Source organism: Prionailurus viverrinus, chromosome E2 (assembly GCF_022837055.1).
Source record: "Prionailurus viverrinus isolate Anna chromosome E2, UM_Priviv_1.0, whole genome shotgun sequence".
In the NCBI taxonomy this organism is placed as follows: Eukaryota; Metazoa; Chordata; class Mammalia; order Carnivora; family Felidae; genus Prionailurus; species Prionailurus viverrinus.
The window spans coordinates 20273933-20300181 of NC_062575.1; the positions used below are offsets into that span (position 1 = coordinate 20273933).

Genomic DNA, 26249 nt, shown 5'->3' on the forward strand with positions numbered 1-26249 from the left:
TTGTGTGGGCTTGTTGCATGGAGAGGATGGAAGAAATGAGTGAACAATAATGATCATAATAATGAAAGTTATTATCCATTCAGGATTTTTTGTGAGTTTGGCTCTGTGTATTCAAAATCTCATTTAAGACCCGGTGATGGAGATCCATTTATCCCCAATGCACAGATGAGCAAACAGAGGATTTGAGAGGTAAAGAACATACTTCACAACTAGTACGTGGTTAAAGACCAAATCTGCCTGATTCCAAAGCCAGAATCCCCCACAGTTACCGCACGTACAAAGTCACGGACTGGCAGCCTAGCAGGGCTGGAGCCTCGGGGAAAAGACACTACTCTGGGTTCCGGCTGGGCCCGCATACGCCCCAGGTGTACTGGCGACGCGTGCGCAGTAAGGTAGTGGCGCCCCCTGCGGGCGGCGCGCGGGAGGCAGCGGCGACGAAGGGGCGCTCAATGCGCCTGCGCACTCGTGGAAGTGGTGGCGGTGTTCGGTAGGGGCTCGGCTGTTCGCGCGGCGGGTGCGGCCATGGCGCAACCGGGGAAGCTGCTCAAGGAGCAGAAGTACGACCGGCAGCTGAGGTGAGCCAGGGCTCACCGAATCGGGCGGGCCGGCCGGCGGGCTCTTCTACGTCGCGGCCGGGCCTAAGCTAGCGGGCGGCGCGGGCGGGCCTCTTACAGGCCTCCCTCTAGGCCAGGGCGGGCAGTCCTGGCGTTGGGGAGCCGGCTCTGGGGGCTTCCCAGACTGGGGGCCCCTGAGATACCCTTTGAGGGTCGGGACTCCCCTTCTCCAGGGGGCGCGCCCGTCCGCCACGAGGTGTGCAGTTCTAGGTGCGCGGTCCCAGCGTCGGCCCGGTCACCAGGGCGGCAGCCGGCCCCGCCTCGCTGCGCTCTCACTCCTCATTTAGCAGAATTGGGGAATCGCGAGTACCCCGTCCTGTCTGCTGAGAGCGGCGCCGAGTGTTAGGGACAGCCAGCGCTGTCCAGTAGGAATATAATGCCAGTATTGTGTGAGCTGCATATGTGATTACACATTTGCTAGCAGCCACATTAAAAAAAACAAACAGGTGGAAAATACAGTTTATTTAAACCCACTATGCCTAAAATACACCATTTTAACACTTAATCAATATACAAATTTGTTAGGGATACTTTACTTTTTTTTTTTTTCCATATTGTCTTCGAAACCTGGCATTTTATACCTGTAAGCACATCTTAGTTCCGACTAGCCTCATTTTTAGTGCTCAGTAGCCAAACGTGGCTACAGGCTACCTTAATAGACACTGCAGGTCTAAGCCATCCGGCAGGTCCTTGGCTAATTCTTCTGCCTTGCTTTTTCTCCTTACATTCCCCATTCCTTATTTATTGAGCATTTTCTGTATGTTAAGGCAGTGGAAGTAACACCAATGCTTGGTCCCCATCCTCTTGTGGAGCCCCCAGGCTGGGAGAAGTTACAGTATGTTCCTATGTCCCCTTGAACTCCCATTTGTACCTCCAGTCTACTGCTGTATTAAGAGGCTTTAGTCACTTAATTCTGAGAGCAGCTTTGAAGGCAGACATTCTCTTGGCTTTATAGATGGAGAAACAGTCTTGGAGAAGTTAGATAACTTGTCTGAAGTCTTCCATATATTTGAGCTAGGATGTAAATTAAACATAGGCCCCTCTGGAGCTCCTGGGTGGCTCAATTGGTTAAGTGTTTGACTTTGGCTCAGATCATGATCTTGGGTATGTGAGTTTGAGCCCCGCGTCCAGCTCTGTGTTAACAGCTCAGAGCCTGGAGCCTACTTCAGATTCTGTCTCTCTCTCAAAAATAAATAAACATTAAAAAAAATTTAGGGGCACCTGGGTGGCTCAGTCGGTTAAGCATTCAACTTCAGCTCAGGTCATGACCTCACGGCTTGTGGGTTTGAGCCCTGCATCAGGCTCTGTGCTGACAGCTCAGACAGAGCCTGGAACCTGCTTCAGATTCTGTCTCCCTCTCTATCTGCCCCTACCTGGCTCTCTCTTTCTATTTCTCTCTCAAAAATAAATAAACATTAAAAAAAAAATAAAAAATTCAAACAAACAAACAGGCCCTTCTGGCTTTTTCAGAGCCTGTACTCATTCACATCACTCTGTTCCCAAGCTTCTGGGAAAGGTAGCAAGGTGGCAGAGCCCTTATAACCAGCTTGTGTTCTCTTATAAATTTTTAGCATTGCTTGTGTTTTGTTGTTGTTTTTTTTTTTAATTTTTTAATGTTTATTTTTGAGAAAGAGGCAGAGTGCGAATGTGAGCAGGAGAGGGGCAGAAAGACAGGGAGACACAGAATCCAAAGCAGGCTCCAGGCTCTGAGCTCTCAGCACAGAGCCCAACATGGGGCTCGAACCCATGAACCGTGAGATCATGACCTGAGCTGAAGTCGGATGCTTAACTGACTGAGCCACCCATGCACCCTAACATTGCTTGTGTTTTGAATGTTCAGTTATAACCACACAAGATAGAGCTGAGAAGGTATTTTAGGTTACTAAGAAACTTTAACAAAAGAGAGTTTTTGCTGAGTCCAGTCCAGTTAAGGACCAAATTTTACTTTTCATGATGAGACTTGGCTATTGGTTTTAAAATGTCAGAGTGAGGCAGCTAGAAGCAAAGTGCAGCTGGGCAACAATCAACAAGGCCTTGTGTTCCATAGCTAAGCCAGCAAGGGAGCAAAGAGGATTGATTTCTTGTGTGGCCTCTTTCTTGAAACATGTTACCTAGAGATGCATGAGCATTCTCTTAGGCTCACTGTCTGACTGCCCAAGTAGACATCAACCAAATATGTCAGGTGTCTTCTGTGTGCCCTACTTTCATAGGAAAAAAAAAAACAAACCAGATGTTTCCAGTCTGTCTGGTTCTTCTGTGCTATTCCTCCTTTCATTTGACAGCTGTTCAGTGATCACTTACCCTGGGCAAGGCAGTGTGCCAGGCATTGGGTCTCCAGCAGTGCATATAGGGAGTCATCTGGGCCCTCATGGAGCTTAGAGTGGAATAGAAAGATGGATGTTCAGCAAATAAAAAACAGTTGTGATATGCTCTGGAGGACATACTGGCTACACAATAACAGGGAATCTGCTTTAGATTAGGTGACAGGGAAAGCCCATTAAAGCCTATCAGTCCTCCACACTGTAGCATTTTTCTAATGGTTTGGGCTCCCCCTATACTTTCCATACTGACAAGAAAAGATAATGGGCTTTCTGGGTGAAGGTAACCAGGTTGGCCCAGATGCCATGGTGCGTGTGTGATCATGTACCTTGCCCCGTTAATGATATGCCATTGTGAATCAGGTTATAAAATATATCTAATTCTTATTATATCTTTATGTTTGTTAATGTATGCATTTTATGCATTTATTAATCATGCTACTAAAGTGAGCATTGGGTATTATATTTTTTTATTTTATTTTTTTAGAGAGAGCGAGCAGGGGAAAAGGGCAGGAGAGAGAGTGGGGGTGGGGCTTGAGGATCTCAAGCAGGCTCCACACCCAGCATGGAGCCCCATGCGAGGCTCGATCCCATGACCTGAGCTGAAATCAAGAGTCGGACACGCAACCGACTAAGCCACCCAGGTGTCCCTGGTATTATATTTTAAAGCACTCCTGTAGAAGTCAATGTGAGGCCTTTCAGATGACAATAATTCAGTTTTCTTGGTAAACCTTTTCTCTTGCAGATGTCACAGTGGTAAATTCTATGTCAAGGTCTTAAATATACTAGTCTATATAATTTAAGGAGAAATGAAATAGAGAACAGAATAGGTTTTAAGGTACTTCTATAATGTTAGTGAATATATCTAAAGACTCTGTTCTGTAAGTTATCTGACTTGAAAAGGGTAGTGGACAAGGAGCTGGAAGGCAAGGTTTTTAGTACTGATTTGACCTCCTTGTAATCATGCATGCCAGGCATCAACCTGTCTGAGTCTCAGGTTACTTAGCTATATAATCCCCATAACACCTGCTGCTGTTCCTGTCTCACATGTTTGCTGTGGTCATCACAGCAGCCATTCTATGCAAGAACACTTTGAAGATCACAGGTCAGCATCCAATTAAGAAAGTTGCATTTGTTTGAAAGTTTGAAAAATGTTGAATTTGTGTCTTGTTTTATAGGTTGTGGGGTGATCATGGGCAAGAGGCTTTAGAATCTGCTCACGTTTGCCTAATAAATGCAACAGCCACAGGAACTGAAATTCTAAAAAACTTGGTACTACCAGGTAAGGTAGTTTTGTGGTTGTAAATTTACCCCTTATGGTTTTGAACTAGAAATATGTTTTCTTTTTTTTTTTTTTTTTTTTAATTTTTTTTTTCAACGTTTATTTATTTTTGGGACAGAGAGAGACAGAGCATGAACGGGGGAGGGGCAGAGAGAGAGGGAGACACAGAATCGGAAACAGGCTCCAGGCTCTGAGCCATCAGCCCAGAGCCCGACGCGGGGCTTGAACTCCCAGACCGCGAGATCGTGACCTGGCTGAAGTCGGACGCTTAACCGACTACGCCACCCAGGCGCCCCTAGAAATATGTTTTCTTGACTGACTCTGTTTTGTCTTCCAGGTATTGGTTCATTTACAATTATTGATGGAAATCAGGTCAGCGGAGAAGATGCTGGAAATAAGTATGTTCTATTCTTTTCAAACACATGCCTGTTAGGGAAGGTGTTTATTATTTATATATATATATACACACATATATGTGTGTATATATACACACATATATGTGTGTATATATATATAATTTTTTTATAATTAAATTAATTGTATTTTTTGGATTATAAGAATAATAAAAACTACCTTTTATTTGTATTTCTTCTGAGCTTAGTCCAGGTATATCTCTCTGTACACTCCACTGTCTCTATAAAAGTGCTATTTTAAAGATGGCCTGTGTATCATTTTTTAAAAGATGATCGTAATTTAGCTTCCAAAGCATTCCCAGATTTGAATTTCAAGCTCTTTTCAGGGACTTGGAGGCTGGAATCTCTCATTATATTTGTTAGGATGTGACAACAATGAGTACACTCAAGGAAAGTCAGAATTTAGTTCATATTGAACTTTGATATTGGGCTATAGTATATCCACAACAGCGTCCTTTTATTTGTATCTCTAAAGAAAAAGTCCCATTATCTTTGCTTACTTGGTTGGTTAGAGCAGTGTGTGATAAGAATAAGATTTCTTTTTTTATGGAGCCACTAATTTTGTGCTACAAAATGGTACCCAGCCTCAGATCTGGACCTTGACACATGAAAAGGGTATGTGTGGGAAGAAGCTTGAATAAGTCAATTAGAGTTACCTACAAAAACAAGCAGTTCAATATAGCATTTCCCGTGTGGTCTGTGGAACACTGGCTCTGGGGGATGTTAATAGGTGCTAAATGGGTAAAAGTATTTCATGGTCCAATAAGTTTGGGAAATGGGCCAAATGAAGTTAAGCATTTCTATAAGACTTTAATGTCATGTGTATTATATATATTATGAATTTCCAAGAGGGAAATAGAACATATTGTGTTTCCTAAACTTTGTAAAACCAGGGAACTTTTTTTCTCTCATAGCATCTTATGAAATTCGTATGCTGTGGTACACACTTTGGAAACATTGATATGTTAGCCTGGTCTTTGATTAGAAGTTTCATCTCGTTATCTTTCTCCAGCAAGGTTGTTATAACCTGTAATCAAAATATAGTTTGTTTCATAGTATGAATGAAATATAACCTTTCCTTTAGAGTCAAAGAAGCCCTTAATTTTTTTTAATTCTATTTTAGTTTTTTCCTTCAAAGGAGCAGCATCGGCAAGGTAAAACATCAATTTATTACAGACTATAGTTGTGTTAAGCATCTCATGATGCCACTATGTTTTGATTGCTTGAAAAGCTTTGACTTTGAAAGAGCTTATTATTTCTCTGAGAAAAAAGTTAAATTAGCTCTTTTTTTTAATATCTTGCAACTCTTTATATGCTTGGTAGTTTAAGAACTTAAAAGTACTGTTTTTATGATGTAACTTGTATTAAAGCTAAACCTTGAGTGATGTTAATGTTTAGAGGATGGAATAGTCTATTTAACAAAATTTTTAAGTAAAAGTTAGCATATCTTTTATTTTTGTGTATTCCATATTAAAAATCTTAAAAGGTATAATAGTCAACTTAGTACAATATTCTCAATGGAAATGACTGTTTCTTTGATTGTTTTCTCTTATATAGGATTGTAAATGTAGGAGCTTAGAGTGAACCTAGACTTGGTCCAGAATATCTCTGCCTGCTACCCAAGGTTTTCTGGTCATTTGCCTAATCAGAAAAGTAGGGTGCAAATAATTTAGTCATTTAAATAATACTCTGGTTTGGCCTCAGTTTAAATACTATGAAAAGCAGAACTGTCATATCTATGCATGAAATTTGGGTAGTTTTATAGTATGTTTGCTTGATCTGTAAATTGAGGGGTTACATTTTAACCAAATTTTTTCTAATTCAAGTCAAATGCTTTGTTTTTAAAAAGAACCGAGCTCAAGCTGCCATGGAATTCTTACAAGAATTAAATAACGACGTCTCTGGGAGTTTTGTGGAAGAGGTATATATGTATACACATTATTATCTCTGTGTAGAAATGTAACTTTTTAATAATTCAAAGCCCTAAGAACTTAGAATTTTGAGTTTATTTATTTTAATAATCTCTACAACCAGCGTGGGCCTCGAACTTCTGACCCTGAGATCAAGAGTCACATGCTCTTCTGACTGAGCCAGCCAGGCACCACAGAATTTAGAATTTTGAACCTTTTGTATATTTATGTTTAATTGAGAGTTGAATTACTTAAACTTGGAGTCTAGCATGTTGCCTCATTTGTTCTTAAATACCTTAACTGTTTCTGACATGTTTAATGTGATTGTGAAATTGTTGAATTCTTTTCCTGTGTCCTATTTAGAGTCCAGAAAACCTTCTAGACAATGATCCTTCATTTTTCTGTAGGTTTACCATTGTGGTTGCAACTCAGCTTCCTGAAAGGTAAATTTTTATGATAATTTGTTTTTATTTTAGTCTCTTATTAGATTTGAATAGTTTTTGTTTTCTCTGCAGAGTCTATAGTTTTTAAAATTCTTAAACTCCAAAGCAACCTTTAATTGGAAGTACTTATAAATCTCCAACATCGAAAAGATAGGAAAGAGAAAAGTACTGAGATGTGAAACTTTTCTTAATACATATTTAGAGCAGTTAAATTAAACCTTGGTTATTTTTTTAGTGAAAAAAACCTAGTTAGAATTATAGTGTGCTTGATGTATACTAGAGTTTTAAATACATATTTTCCTCTTTGTTATGGAAATGTCAGGAAGTGTCTTTCAAGAACATTGTCCCTAATACAAAAAAGAGGCTTTCATATCCCTCTAGTCCAAAAGATACACTTTCTGTGAGACTGCAACCTTCTGGAATTGCTTGTTTTTCAGTGTATCCATGACTGCATATGTAAATGTAATAGATCTATCTTTGCATTAATTAGTAAGAAAATTCCTTTATTTTAATGTGCTTTCATGTTTGGCATACATCCATTTGCTTATGGTCTTACTTATTGTGCTTTCCTTTTACAGTACATTACTACGTTTAGCAGATGTCCTCTGGAATTCCCAAATCCCTCTTTTGATCTGTAGGACATATGGACTAGTTGGTTATATGAGGATCATTATAAAAGAACATCCAGGTAAAACTGTTGCACATATGGTGCTTGCCATTGGTTGCTTTAGCTACAGTTTTAGAAACTTGACAATTTAGGAAGTCCGTTTTAAATTACAAAGTAAATTTGTAACAGCACGACTATGGTTACAGGTTCAGAGTGGCAATCAAAATCAACAGACGTTAATCTAATATTTCCTTAGCACTATAGAAGGATGCAAAGCAGGAAATACAACAGATACAGCTTTTTCATCTTATTAGGAGGCCCAGCAGCTATGCAAGTCCCTAGCTTTTGCTTTTTTTTTTTTTTTTTTTTTTTTGCCTCCTAACTCGCATAGGGCACATAGGGCTGCTATAGGTGAGAGCCATGGTGTGTGGGCCACAGTGACACATAGATAGATGTCATACCACTTTTTCTCCAATCTTTCCTTCCATTCTCATATTGACAATAGGCTCCCCCAGTTCAGGGACAGTTCTACATAATAAGCAAAGCATTACCTTATTGTTCCAAGGAAACAGTGTTTTAGGAGATTGAGGTCATTCATAGGCAGGTTGGCATGAGCTCAAGAATGATATTAGCCCTTTACTTACAACTGTTTGATCTTAAATTATTGGACAGTTTTCATTCAGTATTCTGCATTGCTCTGAGACAGGTACTCTGCTACAGCAGTTGATAGCCATTGATGTTGGTAGTATCACTGGGGAGTAGTATCTGCTTGGTAGTTTGGGAGTGGCTTGTGGGATAAACTTCTGGAAGGTGGTGGTAGGCTCTTTAAGAGTTGTAAGTGGGAGAGTGACAGGGTGAAAAATTTATTTCAAATGTGTCACCCTAAAGTGGGGTAGAAAATGAATGTATTTGAAGAGGTGAAAATTAGAGGCAAGTGTTGCTGTTAGGAAATTTCTGGTGGTGTAGCTGGTTGAGAGAGACAGAGACTAAGCCCCTGTGGGGCTTTTTTTTTTTTAACATTTGTTCATTTTTGAGAAACAGAGACAGAGCGTGAGTGGGGGAGGGGCAGAGAGAGAGGGAGACACAGAGTCGGAAGCAGGTTCCAGGCTCTGAGCTGTCAGCACAGAGCCCGATGCGGGGCTCCAACCCACGGAGTGTGAGATCATGATCTGAGCTGAAGTCAGAAGCTTATCCAACTGAGCCACCCTGGGGCCCCCTGAGCCCCTGCCTTAAGGCAGATATTATAAGGATAGGGAAGAGGAGGTAGATAGTAATGAGGGTTAATATTGCTAGCTGTGTGCCTGCCTTAATGTGGATTATTTCATATAATCTTTCTAAAATTCTTATAAGGTAGATACTATTACACATCTGCTTTTTGCAGATGAGGATGCTGAGGCACAGAGAGATTAAGTTATTTGCCCAAGGTCACACAGCCAGCAAGTAACAGAACTAGGCCTAGCCCTGACCACTCACTGAAATTACATGTTCCTGTACTCCCCTCATGTGGGCAACTGTGTATGAAGTGATACCAGGACATGTGGCGTGACTGATGTTGGGCCAAGGAAGAAAGAAGTCAAGGATAGAGGCTGGCTCAGTCAGAAGAGCATGCGACTCTTGATCTTGGGGTTGTAAGTTTGAGCCCCACTTTGGGTGTGGAGATTACTTAAAACTAAAGTCTTAAAAAAAAAAGTCAATGATAACCATCAGCTTTCTAGAGAAGAGGTCTAAGAAGATGGTGATGATGTTTATTGAAGGCCACGGGAAGGGAAGGGTGGATTGTTAAATGCTATCTGAACACACATTTTATCAATTTTGATCTTTTTCAATTATAATGACAAGAGGGGCGCCTGGGTGGCGCAGTCGGTTAAGCGTCCGACTGCAGCCAGGTCACGATTTCACAGTCCGTGAGTTCGAGCCCCGCGTCAGGCTCTTGGCTGATGGCTCGGAGCCTGGAGCCTGTTTCCGATTCTGTGTCTCCCTCTCTCTCTGCCCCTCCCCGTTCATGCTCTGTCTCTCTCTGTCCCAAAAATAAATAAACGTTGAAAAAAAAAATTTTTTTTTAAAAATTATAATGACAAGATAATTCGGTTCTATTTTACTTTTATTAAAACTATAGTCAACTTATGATTTGTGCATTTAGTAAAATATGAATATATATCTGTATGTAAATTTATCTCAATAATGAACAGAAAAGGGGCACCTGGCTGGCTCAGTTGGTGGAGCATGCAACTCTTGATCTCGGGGTTGTGAATATGAGCCCCACGTTGGGTGTGGAACTTACTTAAAAAAATAAATAAAATCATGGGGCGCCTGGGTGTCTCAGTCAGTTGGGCATCTGACTTCAGCTCAGGTCATGATCTCACAGTTTGTGGGTTCGAGCCCCGCATCGGGCTCTGTGCAGCCTGCTTTGGATTCTGTGTCTCCCTCTCTCTGTTCCTCCTCTGCTCGCACTCTGTCTCTCTCTCTCTCAAAAATAAATAAAGATTAAAAATAAAATAAAATAAAAATAAATAAATAAATAAATAAATAAATAATAAATAAAATCAGTTTCTTGGTTAAAAAAAAAATGAACAGAAAAAAACCTGTAGGCCCTATGCCCATTTAGAAACTAGATTTCTTAAGTTTGTATAATGTAGTGTATTCCAGAAGTATCACTAAAGAAGTTTATCTTTTGGGATTATTTGTTTCACAGTAATAGAATCTCATCCAGATAATGCATTAGAGGATCTACGACTGGATAAACCATTTCCTGAACTGAGAGAACATTTTCAGTCATATGATTTGGATCATATGGAAAAAAAGGTTGGTAGTATATATAACCTTCAATTTATAGATAGATTAAAAGTTTTTTTTTAACCTAAGGTTTTTGAATTACACCAAAGTGAGAAAATACTATAAACATCCATATTCATGTCATCCAGATTATGTAGTAACAACATTGTACTTAATTGTTTTGAAATAAATTTGTTTTTGACCAAAATTTAAAAAGCTTTTTTATTGAAGAGAAGTTCATTAGCTGACTACATCTGTGTAATCAACACCCAGGTCAAGAAATTAGACATTAACATATCCCAGCAGACCTCTTCATGGCCCGTTTCTAAACAATTAGATGTACTTTTTAAAACAGTATGAATTTGGGGTGGGTGTTTGTTGAAATTGATTGCTTTTGAAACTTAATGTTTGAAGAGTTACCAAGGCAACTCCATATTTCATTATGGAAATAATGATATTTATAACAGACTATATAATTAAAGGAGTATGTGTTTTTTCCTACCCATGTATTAATTAAAATGTGGGTATTTGGTTATTTGTTTCATCACAAGAGACAGTTTTCTCAGTCTAGGATTGGTTTCTGAAATCAAGAGATTTGAGTTTTCTTTTTGGGTGGCAGTCGCTGAGACTGTTTTCTTGATGGGAAAATGGGGACCCACATAGTACAAACCTGGGGCGCCTGGGTGGTTCAATCGGTTAAGCATCTGACTTCGCTTCAGGTCATGATCTCACGGTTTGTGAGTTTGAGCCCCGTGTCAGGGTCTGTGCTGTCAGCCTGGAACCCGGAGCCTGCTTCGGATTCTGTGTCTCCCTTTCTCTTTGCCTCTCCCCTACTCACACTCTGTCTTTCTCAAAAATAAATAAACTTAGAAAAACTTAATCATTGTACAAGCCTGCCAGTTCAGGATTAAATTGGACACTGCTTATAAAAAAGCTTATAAAGCAATTTCATTAACCCAGTTCATTTTCCTTCATTCATTATACTACATATACTGGAAGATGATCATATATATTATTGAATTTGTTGAAAATGAGATGGTTTAATGAAGAATAACTGTAAATTAATGTTAACTAATACTGACATTTTCTTCGATATTTCTTTCATTTTTAGGACCACAGCCATACTCCATGGATTGTGATCGTAGCTAAATATTTAGCACAGTGGTATAGTGAAGTATGTCTTTTTTTAAAAACAAATTCCATATGTGACTGTATTTTCAATTTATTATAAAGGATTTCAGTGAAGGAGAGTAGGAGATTAACTTTTTTCCTTATGTGGTAATTGGGCAGGTGGGTGCTTTTCTGTTTAAATCTGGCAGTTCCTCTTTTGATACTGATACTTTTACTAGTGAAATCAAATATCAATAAATGTCATTCTGAAACTGGCAGTGGGGAATGTAGAAAAATGGCTCGCAGTTTTTGTTTTCTTTCAAGTCAGCCTCTGATTTCACTGAGGTATGTATTTGCTGATGAAATCTCATGTGGATGGGAGAATGGGGAGAAGTTTGGACTCTCAATTTCCGTGTTTTGGTTTTTTATAACTAGAATTTAAAATTTTTAACCAATTTAGACAAATGGACGAATACCTAAAACGTATAAGGAAAAAGAAGACTTCAGAGATTTGATTAGACAAGGTAATATGATGGGATATAACTGAATGTTGTATAAAGTTTGAAAAACAAATTGCTTGAAGTTGTTTATTGGATTTCTGTCAGCAGCTTTGTCAGACTGATGGCATCATGAGTTTTTATTTTATTTTTCCTCAGAGGAGGTTTGGAGCCACTCCTTGTATAGTTTTTAAAATGACTAATGATAGTTTCCTCATCAGTAGAGGAGGAATTGGGGACTGCTCATAGAGTTGTTGTGAGGATTCATTCATACAGTAAAATCTGAAGTACGTTTAACCATGTCTGATACAGAGTAAAAAAAAAAGGTTAGCTACTAATATTACTAAAAATAATTTGAGTAACAATAAGCCTGTTTGTTCTTAAGTTTCAATATCCAATCCTTCTTTTAAGATCTGATAAGGTTTGGAGTGCCTGGGTAGCTCAGTCGGCTGAGCATCCGACTCTTGATTTTGGTTCAGGTCACGATCCCCGGGTCTGGGATAGAGCCCCCAGCTGGGCTCTGTGCTGGGCGTGGAGCCTGCTTAAGATTGCCTCTCCCTGTTTAAAAATAGAACTACCCTACGACCCAGCAATTGCACTACTAGTATTTATCCAAGGGATACAAGTGTGCTGTTTCGAAGGGGCACATGCACTGCAACATTTGTAGCAGCACTATCCACAATAGCCAAAGTATGGAAAGAGCCCAAATGTCCATCGACAGATGAATGAATAAAGGTGGGGTATATAATACAATGGAGTATTACTGAGCAATCGAAAAGGATGAAATCTTGCCATTTGCAACTACCTGGATGGAACTAGAGAGTATTATGCCAAGTGAAATTAGAGAAAGACAAATATCATATGACTTCACTCATATGAGGACTTTAAGATACAAAACAGATGAACATAGGGGAAGGGAAGCAAAAATAATATAAAAACAGGGAGGGGGACAAAACATAAGAAACTCTTAAATATGGAGAACAAACAGAGGGTTACTGGAGGGGTTGTGGGAGGGGGGATGAGCTAAATGGGTAAGGGGCATTAAGGAATCTACTGCTGAAATCATTATTGCACTATATGCTAACTAACTTGGATGCAAATTAAAAACATTAAAAAACAACAACAACAAAAAAGATTGCCTCTCCCTCTGCCCCTTCCCCTAGCGCACTCCTTCTCTCTCAAAAGAAAGATCTGATGAAATTATTTCCATAATGTTAGGTAGAGAAAAGGGGTGAGAAGAAAAGGGCTATTTTGCTAGCCAATTTCTATTTTTCTAGGAATTCTAAAGAATGAAAATGGGACTCCGGAAGATGAAGAGAATTTTGAAGAAGCTATTAAAAATGTGAACACAGCACTAAATACAACTCAGGTATTAAATGTGTTGCTGAGGAGGGGCGCCTGGGTGGCTCATTTGGTTGATCGTCAGACTCTTGATCTCAGTTCAGGTCTTGATCTCAGGGTCGTGAGTTTGGGCTCCACGTTGGGTTCCGCACTGGGCGTGAAGCCTACTTAAAAAAAAAAAAAAAGTTTTGTTGAGGCATTCATACAAGAAGGGTGTTTTCTGAAGTCCTCATATGAAATAGTTGTTTCATAGACAACTGTTTCATAATTAGAAATTAATATCTATCATATCGATTGAATCTTCTTTAATAAGATTTTATATCATCCTTGTTAAAATGGGTATCAGTGCTTCATCATAGAGTAGTGATACAATGATTCATATAAATTATTTGAAGTACATGATTTGTGAATAGTAACAGTTTGGGTGTAGGAATTTTATAACGAGGGTGTTATTTTGCTGGTACGAAATAGGTTGCTCAAAAGTTAAATCTTATCCTGCATTTGCTTTTGATAGTAGTTGTTTGGATATAATGGAAGATGTTCTTAATGACACTGTAAAACATTATTTGTAAGATAACTCAGTTTATATGCCCTTTGTTTTGTTGTTAAAGTCTTGCCAGTGAGGTTTTTGGAAAATTTGGAATAACACAGCTGTTACTTTAAGATAGAATTTTCTTATAATTTAAAACGGCAAAAAATGCTGCCTTTCATATTAGGAAAGCACTTAGCTGTCGGAGACAATGAGATCGTGTTGCTGAGTAATTAAAAATATGTGCTTTGTCAATCAATTTTCTAGGGTGATGAAAATTTTCTGTGTCTTAATTGAGGTGATGATTAAAAAGACATGCATCAAACTGTACATTTAAAATTCATTTCACTGAATGTAAAATTTACTCCAGTTAAAAAAAAAGAACAAGGTTCTTATAGTTGGGGGACAGTGAACTAAGCAAACAGATAATGCACCAGGTGCTATTAACAAAATTCGAGTAGAACAAAAGGATGAGGAGTTCTAGGATCGGGTGGGGGGCATCAAAGTGTTTTAAGTGGGGAGTGGAGTGACCTGATTTATGTTTCTAAAAAATCATTCCGGCTCTTGTAAGGAGAACAGAAGCAGACCAGTTAGGAGGGTTTTGGTAAGAGATTTCTTTTTTCCACACAGCTGTAAGAGTCCAAGCCTACAATTTCGGTAGTTTTCATTAATGTATGCTGATCTTGCCAGCATTACGAGTACTTAATTTACTATGTAGTTTTTGTCAGAGTTGTTGTCTCTTCTAATAATAACTAACTTAGAGTGTAAGGGTTTCAAATCTTTGACAAGATGGAAACACATGAAGGACATCACTACAAACCTAGCTTGGTAGTGATGTCTGAAATCTTTGTTATATCTTCAAATGTAACTATATAAACAGGTTTATTTTGGCTCCTTTTTTACTCTAATCATGATGGAAGAGAATGGTCAGTCTTTAATGCTGACACCAGTGGGCAGAAGGAGACTTTCTTCCATTCTTTTTCCTCATCAAATCTCCCGTCTGGTACTGATTCTTAATAAAAGTCTAATAAGCACATCAGAAGTTTGTATTTGATTACTATGTGGAAATTCTAAGAACTTGTTTGGGGAAATAGTGAAAATACAGATGGGCATGTTCTTAGTAAATGTATCATGTTCCTTTGTTAGATCCCAAGCAGTATTGAAGATATATTTAATGATGATCGCTGCATAAATATCACCAAACAGGTAACAACATAAAGTAAATAGTGCTGTCTAAACCTTTGAGTCAAATTCAGATACTGCTTAATGCTAATTTTTTTTCTTTTAGACTCCATCATTTTGGATTTTAGCTCGCGCCTTAAAAGAATTTGTGGCCAAAGAGGGTCAAGGAAATTTACCTGTTCGAGGCACAATTCCTGATATGATCGCAGATTCAAGCAAATATATAAAGCTGCAAAATGTGTAAGTCACTGTTTTCAAACTATGTAACAGAAAATCTGTTTATAGTACAGATGAATATATTTTACCACTCTATCAGAAATCAAATGGAAGTCTGCTGTAATTTGTCTAAAAATAAGCTTAAAAACTTAGGGGGCATATTTTTAAAAATAGATTCTATTTTTAGAATAGTTTTAGGTTGGGGCACCTAGGTGGCTCAGTCGGTTGAGCATCCGGCTTCAGTTTGAGCCTCACATCGGGCTCTTTGCTGATGGTTTGGAGCCTGGAGCCTGCTTCGGATTCTGTGTCTCCCTGTCTCTCTGCCCCTCCCCCACTCTGTATCTCTGTCTCCCCAAAATAAACATTTTTTAAAAAAGGAAAAAAAAAAAGAATAGTTTTAGGTTTATAGCAAAACTGAGCAGAAAGTACAGATGGTTCCCATATATACTCTCTGGGGGGCAGACTTTTTCTTTATATTTTGTGACAAAAACCTAATATTTGAGCACTTCACTCTGCAATGAACTGTTCTGTGTATTAACTAATGTAATATTTACAACAACCCCATGAGAGAGATACTATTATTGTCCCAGTTTTATAGATGTGGAAACTGAAGCATAGAAGAGGTAATTTATTCAGAGCCAGATAGCTGGTAAATGGCAGAACCAGGATTTGAACCCATGCAACTCAGCTCCATACTTTTAACCATGGTGCTATAGGATCTTTTATCTGTAACTTAAAACTTTAAAGTCTTTAGTTTGATTAATTTTTAATCATAATGTTTCATAATTTAAAGAGTTTGTGACTAGATAGACACCAGGTCTCTAGGTATCACTAGCCTGAACCCAGATAGACTGTCATAAGTATGGGTCTCACTGTATATTACCCTTATGTAGTTTAGCACGTTGCTCATGAATCCAGGGCTGCTGACTTGGGCTCCTCAAGAACCAAATGATGTCACACAGAAGATCTTTGTTCTCTAGACATCTTACACTCTTCACGTCTGCTACATCTTTGTTGTCTTAGCCTAAAAGTTCAACTACTTAAAACTTGGGAAAAGTCAACTGAAGATAGACAGAACTATTACTTCACACTGGAGATAGTACAATCCGATCATCTACAAGAGGGTGAAAATGTAAATAGACTTAAAGTTTTTAGATGAATTTGTAGATGGACAATTTTGAAGTATTTAACTTTCCTTGGACTTTAAGGAGATAAATCATGTTCTTCAGTAATGTATTTTGTCAGGTCCTCTCAGAAGCATGGATCATGGATCCCTCTAGGAGGGTAGTTTTTAAGTTGCTATTAATTACAGAGGGAGCCCAGTCATTAGTAGATTGCAAGAGTCCATCACCAACACTGGGAAGATTTCCAGCCACTAACAGCTCTTGCTGGTAGGGTTTCCATGGCATTTTCACATTCTGTATGTTACCAGACCAGTATTTTTTCATGAAAAGGAAAGAGATTTTGTTTACTTCATGGTGATATTTAAATTTTGCTAATTATAGGGGCATCTGGGTGGCTCAGTCGGTTAAGCTTCTGACAAGCTCAGGTCATGATCTCACAGTTTGTGAGTTTCAGCCCCACATCAGGCTCTGTGCTGACAGCTCAGAGCCTGGAGCCTGCTTCACATTTTGTGTCTCCCTCTCTCTCTGCCCTTCCTCCGCTCGTGCTCTGTCTCTCTCTCAAAAATAAATAAACATTTAAAAAATTTTAATTTTGCTAATTTAAAAATTTGTTAAAAATAGCCTTTTATTGTTCTTTTCCAGTTACCGTGAAAAAGCAAAGAAAGATGCTGCTGCTGTGGGTAATCATGTTGCCAAATTGTTGCAGTCTATCGGCCAGGTAAGCTGCTGAACTGAGCGCACTGTGCCTGTGATGGATGGTACAGCTCCATTTGGCTTGATCGTGTAAGTTGGGAGCTAAAAAAGTTTAGACATAGAGCGTGTGGTACTGGTTCTGGGCTTCTTTAGAGGGATCACTCACTTACCTGCCTAATGAGAAAGACCTTCACTAAGCAAACAAGGTGTTTTTATAGTTCTCTTCCAGAGCTTGGGGAAAGCCTCCCCATCTCACAGTGATTGGGTTTGTGCTGCACCTCTCTTCATCTTCTTTTTTACACTGGAGTGAAACCTGCATTTATCCCTTTACAGGCACCAGAGTCCATTTCAGAGAAAGAATTAAAATTACTCTGTAAGTGCCCTTGAATTAATTTCCTCATTTTGCTTGATAAAAATGTGCCACAGAATGTTTGCAGAAATTTTAAATGTTTAAGATTTAAAATTTTCCATGGTCTCAGTGGTATAGATAATAATTACTGAGTAAGCTGCTTTTTTTTTTTCTCTCATAATAGAGAAGGTATTTTAAGACTGGGTCAGGTGTGTCTGGGGGGCTCAGTTGGTTAAGCATCCAGCTCTTGATCTTGGCTCAGGTCATGATACTGTGGTTCATGAGATCTAGCCCTGCGTTGGGTTCTGTGCTGACAGCACGGAGCCTGCTTGGGATTCTCTCTCCTCTTCTCTCTCTGCCCCTCCCCAACTTGTGCACACTCTGTCTCTCTCAAAATAAATAAACTTAAAAAAAACAAAACAAAACAAAACTGGGTCAGAGATAGAGTATATCTATGTGTGGCAGTGCTAAAAAGACATGAAGGTCAATTAATTGAAAATTGTCATTGATACAGAATTATTTTCAGCTTACTACTATTAAATAATTTGGAAAAGTTTTATCTGAAGACTTTGGATGTGAAGTCTTGAGTCACATGTACATTGATAGTATTGGTTTAAATACTTACTTTGATCTGTGTTAAATGACTGTGATGGAATTAAGAATTTTGGCATCTAGTTTCAGAGTGGGTCGGCTCCTGGGGTCTTCTTGATAACTCCTCAGGAGACCCGAAGCATTTTCTTTTATTTAAGAATTTGTTTAAGAATAATAAAATTTGTTCTACATGCTGAGGATTTTTCCCTGTAGCTATTGCCCTAAGCTTCTGCAAAAATCTATATTCTGTATGTCTCCATCCTTAAAATACATTTATCCATGTTCTCCCTTTAATGGCTCTACCATAGTGCTTGTTTAGGCCAAGTTTTAATGTTTTCTGCTACCACCAATCTTGCATCTTGTTTTTGCATTTGTGTTTGTTCTACTAGATTATATGATCCCAGATTAGAAGCTGGGTGTTGGGTATTTGAGAGTTTATTCTGTTTTCTCTACTTAGGGGTATGTTTGAAAATTTCCCTAATACAAAGTTGTTGTTGTTTTAGAAAGTCTTACATATGCCAAGAACACAACATATATAATGCTCTCCTTTATGACTACTTATCCATAATATGGTAAACACTACTGTTCACTGAGTCCTATCAGGCATTGTGCTATGTATGCACTTCATACACTTGCACATTTGATCCACAGAACAACTTTCATAGGTAATATTATCCCTGTTTTACAAATGAAAACAAGCTCAGAGAGGTGCCATCACCTTCTTACTCAGTGCTGAGCTGGTTGTAGTGCCAAGGATGTGAATTTCAGATGACTTGTGTTCTAAATGCCTTCTCTGCTAACCATTAGAACTGAAGAGACATTTCTTCACATTTCCATGTCTGTAAAGAGTATGCACAAAATTTCCTGTTCTTAAAGTGACTTGTGATTTGGAATATTCAAATGTCTCACCTGTTTACTTCCATAATGTCTTCCCTGTGTTCAGGCACCAATTCTGCATTTCTTCGAGTGGTAAGATGTCGATCCTTAGCTGAAGAATATGGCTTGGATACAATTAACAAGGATGAAATAAGTAAGTGTAATAACCTTTTGATGCTAGGTTATTAATTTTAATTAATTTTAGAGATATAAATATTTTGTATATAATAGTGAGTACATGGTGATAATATACAGGATAATATAAATATTATACTCTAAATTTTATTCTATAAACCAAGAAGTAGTCCTACTTCTAAGTAGTTATAATTGCAAATTATGAAACTTAATATGTACATAAAATCATGTTTAGGTTACTGAATAAGTCATGTGATACGAAGATGACATAAAGTCAGAACGTTACTACATTCATAGAGATTATGTGACTATAATTGATCGTCCATAAGACCATTGGGTTTCATTTTAACATATCTGCCTTTATTTTACTGTTATTTATCATTTTCTATTTTATTGTCACAAAATATTTAAATTTTGTAATAGACTTGCCTTGTATCCTGAAACTTGAGCATATAGTAAATGCAGTTCTGCATTGTTTTTATGTAATGAATTATCCACACTATACTGAAATTTTTTTTTTCCTTTCAGTTTCTAGCATGGACAATCCCGATAATGAGATAGTATTATACTTAATGTTACGGGCTATTGATAGATTTCATAAACAACATGGTAGATATCCAGGTAAGAATAGCAGTCGCATTATCATCTACAATAAAGTTTTGAATAAATACTTAAATTGAATTAATTCTTGAAGTTTCTTGGGTGTTTACAGTAGTGGTGCTTGAATTTTACATCATAAACAATTTACACCTAGTTCATCTCAGTGAGGAAATACCATTTGTTTTTTTTTTTTTTTTTTTTTTTTTTTTTTAATGTTTTAATTTATTTTTTTGGGACAGAGAGAGACAGAGCATGAACGGGGGAGGGGCAGAGAGAGAGGGAGACACAGAATCGGAAACAGGCTCCAGGCTCTGAGCCATCAGCCCAGAGCCTGACGCGGGGCTCGAACTCCCGGACCGCGAGATCGTGACCTGGCTGAAGTCGGACGCCTAACCAACTGCGCCACCCAGGCGCCCCACCATTTGTTTTTTAAGTATTTGCAGATGGTGTTTGGTTCTAAACTATTACAGGGGAATGTTGGTTGAGTGCATATAGAATAAAACTATTTTTTTCTGTCAGTTTCCATAGTTTACTTCTAAGACTCAGAATGAGTTTAATTTAGTGGAATGAGAAAGCCATAAAAAGTATGCTAATGACTTGAATTTTGTCTGTAAATGTAATAATTGGAGAATTGGTATAAACACAAAGATCGTCAGTTGCCCAGAATATTTTTATTAAGATGATAATTTTAGGGGCGCCTGGGTAGCTCAGTCAGTAAAGCGACTGACTTTGGCTTAGGTCATGATCTCATGGTTTGTGGGTTTGAGCCCCACATCAGGGTCCGTGCTGACAGTGCAGAGCCTGCTTGGGGTTCTCTCTTTCTCCCTCTCTTTGCCACTCCCTCCACCCCCCCTCACCCACCGCGGTCCCTCCTCCACATACACTCTCTCTGTAAATAAATAAATAAACTTTAAAGAAAAAAGATGATAAGGGCACCTTCAGATGATAAGGCCACGTACACTCTCTCTGTAAATAAATAAATAAACTTCAAAGAAAAAAGATGATAAGGGCACCTGGGTGGCTCAGTCAGTTGAACATTAGACTCTTGATTTTGGCTCAGGTCATGATCTCAAGGTTCTTGAGATCGAGCCCCATGTTGGGCCCTGAGTTAACAGCACGGGGCCTGCTTGAGATTCTCTCTCTCCCTCTCTCTGCCCCTTCTCTGCGCTTGCTCACAGGCTTTCTCTGAAAATAAATAAAAATTAAAAACAAACAAAAAGATGAAAATTTTAATTGTGCCAGTTTACTGCATAGCAGCACATTCTAGGAATATCATAAAATCTGTTGCCCCAAATGTCTGAGTTACAGTCTTAATGAGCAAGCTTACCAAAAGAAAGAAAAGGAATAAACACCGAATATGTATTACTTTATGTGTATTGTTTGATTAGCTTGTATTTTTGGTTTATTGCATAACAAATCATCCCCAAACATAGTTAAAACAGTAAATTATTATCTTGTGATTTGTGGATTGGCTGGGCTCAGTTAGGCAGTTCTCACTGGGGAGAGGGGAACTCATGGAGTTGCATGATGCCTGGGGCTGGAGTCATTCTGAAGGTTTCACTGAGCTGGACATCCAAGATGACATTTTCACTCATTGACTGGCACTTTAGTTGGGATAGTTGGAACTGCTTGGGGGCTAGTCAGGTATCTCTCCATGGCTAACTGGGGCTTCCTTTTAGCATAGTATTCCTAGGGTAGACTGTTTACATGGTGGCTTGCTTCCCCAAAGTTAACATTCCAAAAGATCCAGGTGGAAAGTACAAGGTATTTTAGGAGTTAGCCTCAGAAGCCTTAGAACACGGCATCACTTACATCATGTTCTGTTGGCTTCACAGGGCCAGTTTAGATTAACAGTGGGATGGGACTACATGAGGGCACCAAGGAGAGTTCATTGGGGAGCCATCTTGGGAGACTAGCTACCACATAAAGCACAGGCTTCCAAGCTCTGTCACTTACTGTCTCTTGACCTTGGGTGAATCACTATTCCCTCCAAATCTCAGTTCTCTCATTTATGGAATAATGATAATAGTATTTACCAGTTTGTAAAGGTTATATAGGTAATGTATGAAAATCACTTAATACTATGTGGCACCTTGTAAGTATTTAGTAAAGGGTTGGTGTTATCATGAGGAAGAGTATTGATAGTTTTTAAACTAGAGGAGCCAAAAAATACTGGTATTTAAAATTTTTTTTAATGTTTATTTTTGAGAGAGAAGTAGAGTGTGAGCAGGGGAGGGGCAGAGAGAGATGGAGACAGAATCCAAAGCAGGCTCCAGGCTCTTAGCTGCCAGCACAGAGCCTAACTCAGGGCTTGAACCCATGAGCCATGAGATCATGACCTGAGCCGAAGTTAAAACGTTCAACTGACTAAGTCATCCAGGCACCCCCAAAATATTGATATTTTAAAAACACTTGAATATTACAGCAATTATATTTTTCCTTCCAGAAGAAATAATAATAAAGCTTGGAAATAATAATGTTTGGAAACATTGCAGTTTAATCATTAAGAACTTCCTGGGCTCATATCCCAGTTTTGCTACTTACGAGCTAAGTAACTCAGGCAAATAACTTAATCTGTCTGTGCCTCAGTTTTCTCACCTATAAACAGGGATAATGATAGTACCTATTTCATAGGCGTGTTGTAAGGATTAAATCAATTAATATAAATGGTACTTAGAACACTGTCCAGCATTTATTAATTCAATAAATGTTACTTATTATTATAGCTATATGTCTTCAGTGTCATTTAATTTCCTGGAAATGGATAATAAACACCATAATATTTTTTAAACACCCTAATTTTTTATAAAGTGTGTAAATAAGACATTACTTATTCATTCAATTCTTCCATCAAATAATTCTTGGACACCAACTATGTGCTGGATACTCTTCTAGATACTGGATATAGAGCAGTAAACAAAGCAGATTTGCCTAACTTGAATTTTTAATAGGTTTTAGATGGTTTCTTTGATTGTTACAGCTTTGTGATAGTAAATATTGGTCTCATGCTTTCTGTTATTTTTGTTCTTCAGTTTCATACCTTACTATATTGATTAGAACACCTCAAACTGGATTTTAAAAAGAGCCATTGGTTTTGAATTGCATATTTACTTTAATGAAAATTGATTTACATTATGTATTTGTAGGGGTATCTAACTACCAGGTTGAAGAAGATATAGGAAAGCTGAAGTCTTGTCTCACTGGCTTCCTTCAGGAATATGGATTATCTGTAATGGTGAAAGATGATTATGTCCATGAATTGTGAGTATTTTTTAAGGCATATGAGAGATAATACCTGTCCTAAGGCTAATCTAAGTTCACGTCTCCATCCTTTTCTGTAGTTGCCGATACGGAGCTGCTGAGCCACACACCATTGCTGCGTTCTTAGGAGGTGAGTTCCACAGATGAGAAGACTGGCATCTGTGGTTACACAGTACAATTATGAACTTTGTTTTTATAGCTATTTTAACTAGGGAAGTCAGTGAAGCAGGATGTTCTGTTTAGTTTATTTCACTGGTCTTTCTGCTTTGCATCTCTCCCACCGCTGTCCATCTTAAAGTGAAGAGTCATTAATTTTTCTAAAGCAGGGACGCCTGGGTGGCATAGTCGGTTAAGCGTCCGACTTCAGCCAGGTCACGATCTCGCGGTCCGTGAGTTCGAGTCCCGTGTCGGGCTCTGGGCTGATGGCTCAGAGCCTGGAGCCTGTTTCCGATTCTGTGTCTCCCTCTCTCTCTGCCCCTCCCCTGTTCATGCTCTGTCTCTCGCTTTCCCAAAAATAAAGAAACGTTGAAAAAAAAAAATTAAAAAAAAAAAAAAAAATTTTTTTCTAAAGCATAGCTCTGATCATGTCTCTCAATTAACCTTCTGCCCTGCCAGTAAACACATACATACTACAATGGTCTTCAGAAAACAAGTCCAGAGTCCCTTATTTAACATTAAAAATACACTGTGTTCTGATTCCACTCAGCCTTTCTGCCCTTGGTTTTTTCAAGTGACTTCCTTTTCCCCCAGACATGCCTTTGATTTCCTGTTCCTTCAATCCTTAACTTTCAGGGCCATTTGCCTTAAATCTCCTTATTTCTGGCATGTCTAAAATCTTCCTGTTATTCAAGGCCCAACTGAAAATTACCATCTCTGGGGCACATGGGTGGTTCAGTTGGTTAAGCAGCTCTTGGTTTTGGCTCAGGTCATGATCTCACGATTTGTGGGTTTGAGCCCTGCATCGGGCTCTGAGCTGACAGAGTGGAGTCGGCTTGGGATTCTCTCTTTCCCTGCCCCTTCCCCACTTTACCTCTCTCTCTCTCTCTCTCAAATAAATAAATACTTTTTAAATGAAAATTACCACTCTTTCATAAAAACTTTGGAAGTTGAAGAGTGCCTGGGTGGCTCAGTCAGTTAAGTGTCTGACTCTTGGTTTTGGCTCCAGTCATGATCTTACAGTTTGTGGGTTCAAGCCCTGCATCAGGCTCTGTGCTGACAGCAAGGAGCCTGGTGGGGGTTCTTTCTCTTCCTCTCTCCCTGCCCTTCCTCCACTTGCTCTCTCTGTCTCTCTCTCAAAAGAAATAAATAAACTTTAAAACAAAAAACAAAAAACTTTGGAAGCTGGAAGTCCAAGGTCAGGGCCAGCACGGTTGGTTTCTAGGAAGCCTGTCCAGGGCTTGTAGGCGGCTATCATCTTGCTGTGTGCCATAACCTTTTTGTGCAGGGAGGGGAGAGGACAGATGGGACACAGCTCTTGGGGGTCTCTTCTTATATGGGCACTAAACCCTTTGTGAGGACCCCAGCCCATGACCTCATCTAACCCTGTTTACTTCCCAAAGACCTCCAGTATCCTCTTCACCTCCAAATATTATCACATTGGGTATTACAGGTTTAACATGAATTTTGAGGACATTCAGTCCCTAACATGTGTGTTTTGTATTCTGCACAACACCATTATATTCCCTCACTTCTTTCAGGTCTTTGTTTAAATGTTACTTTCGTCGCATGAGGCCATTCCTGACTCCTCAATTTAAAACTGAGTCCCTGTTCTTCCACTCATATGTATCCCTCTTCCTTGCTTTTTCTCCTTAGTCTTTAGGGTCATTTCTATACATTTGTATACATTTTACTAATTTGCAAATTATCTTTCCCTTACTAGTTAAAAGTAAGATCCATGAAGGCAAGGGTTTTTGTCTTTTGTTCTTTATTCCTAGCGCCTAGAAGAGGATTTGGTATGTAATAGAGTCTCATATTTTATTGAATCAATGAATGTGAATATTATAAAAGATGAAGAATTTTTTTGTTGGTAGTTTTTTGTTTTTTCTATTGTTTTCTTTGAGTAATTGCTCAAAACTGACTACTATATAAGTCTATTACTGAGTATAATATGGCAACCTGGCAGTATTTAATGTGGATCATTTCCAAATTATAGATGTATTTAGAACAAATATACCTTTACCCCTGTTTTATTATAAAAGTAAAATATGCACAAGGTAAAATTCAAATGCAACAGAAGGGTGGTCTGGGTGGTCTTTGAGAATCTTTTCTGTCTATATGTATTTTTTTAAAAAGTACAATCAACCATACTACTGTTTTGACTTTTTTACGTAGTATATCTTGCCACCACAATTAAAAATAATTCATTCTTTTAATCTGTGGCATAATATCCCAACGTGTGAATGTATAGGACAGATTTTTATTTCCTTTAATAACATAGTTATAAAAAATTGTAGTCCTTGATTTTGATGTGACTTAGTAAGCTTTGTTTTGGCTTATTTTTTAATTTTTTTTTTTTAACATTTATTTATTTTTGAGACAGAGAGAGAGAGAGCATGAACAGGGGAGGGTCAGAGGAAGAGGGAGACACAGAATCTGAAACAGGCTCCAGGCTCTGAGCTGTCAGCACAGAGCCCGACGCAGGGCACGAACCCACAGACCGCGAGATCATGACCTGAGCCGAAGTCGGTCGCTTAACCGACTGAGCCACCCAGGCGCTCCTGTTTGGCTTATTTTTAAACACCTTTCTTTTTGGAACAGAAAGGTTTTCTTTACGTAATTGAATATTTTTATATAACTTGAAATTTACCTTTTTCAAAGATTTGCTCTTCTCCTTTTTCCTTGCAGGAGCTGCTGCTCAGGAGGTTATCAAAATAATCACCAAACAGTTTGTAATTTTTAATAATACTTACATCTATAGTGGCATGTCACAAACTTCAGCAACTTTCCAGTTGTAGAATAAGCACCCCATGTCGTGTGTCAGTGATTTAAACTGTAATGGCCTTCAGGTTGTGCTCTAGTCTGTAAAATTCTGCTGAGGGAGAAGTGTTAAATTGTTTCCTTAATAAACATTGTTCTCATTTGTAATAATGTTGTCTTGTTCTCTGTGGGGGAGGGGAAAGGAAGCAGTCATTTTCTGGGAGAATAAAAGTTACCCATTTCTAATTGAGTTCATTATTTCTGGCTTGCTAATTAGTTACTTATAAAAATCTCTTGTGTTTCATTAGAAACAGCTTTAAGTGTATTTTTTCTTCAGTCTTAATTTAATAATGAATTTATCCCATGTGTAGATTTTAGCAAAGGACATCTTCCAACCATGACTACCAGAAAAGGCAAATATTTCAGATGTATAGTTTTATCAGAAAACAAAGACAAGAAGATTGGGAGAG

The 26249-nt window shown here is 38.5% G+C and overlaps 1 protein-coding gene across 1 annotated transcript; it reads left to right on the plus strand.

Annotated features, from left to right (window-relative positions):
* The first annotated feature begins 447 nt into the window (after positions 1 to 447).
* Positions 448 to 25947, plus strand: NAE1 (NEDD8 activating enzyme E1 subunit 1). Its single transcript, XM_047834779.1, has 20 exons — positions 448 to 575; positions 4111 to 4214; positions 4552 to 4612; positions 5751 to 5781; positions 6477 to 6548; positions 6901 to 6980; positions 7559 to 7668; positions 10280 to 10389; positions 11471 to 11533; positions 11930 to 11993; positions 13244 to 13335; positions 14983 to 15042; positions 15125 to 15258; positions 17001 to 17076; positions 17385 to 17424; positions 18935 to 19021; positions 19531 to 19623; positions 22749 to 22863; positions 22944 to 22993; positions 25708 to 25947. Exons 1-20 carry the CDS (start codon positions 523 to 525, stop codon positions 25815 to 25817), a joined length of 1605 nt encoding a protein of 534 aa, XP_047690735.1. The 5' UTR covers positions 448 to 522; the 3' UTR covers positions 25818 to 25947.
* The last annotated feature ends 302 nt before the right edge of the window (positions 25948 to 26249 follow it).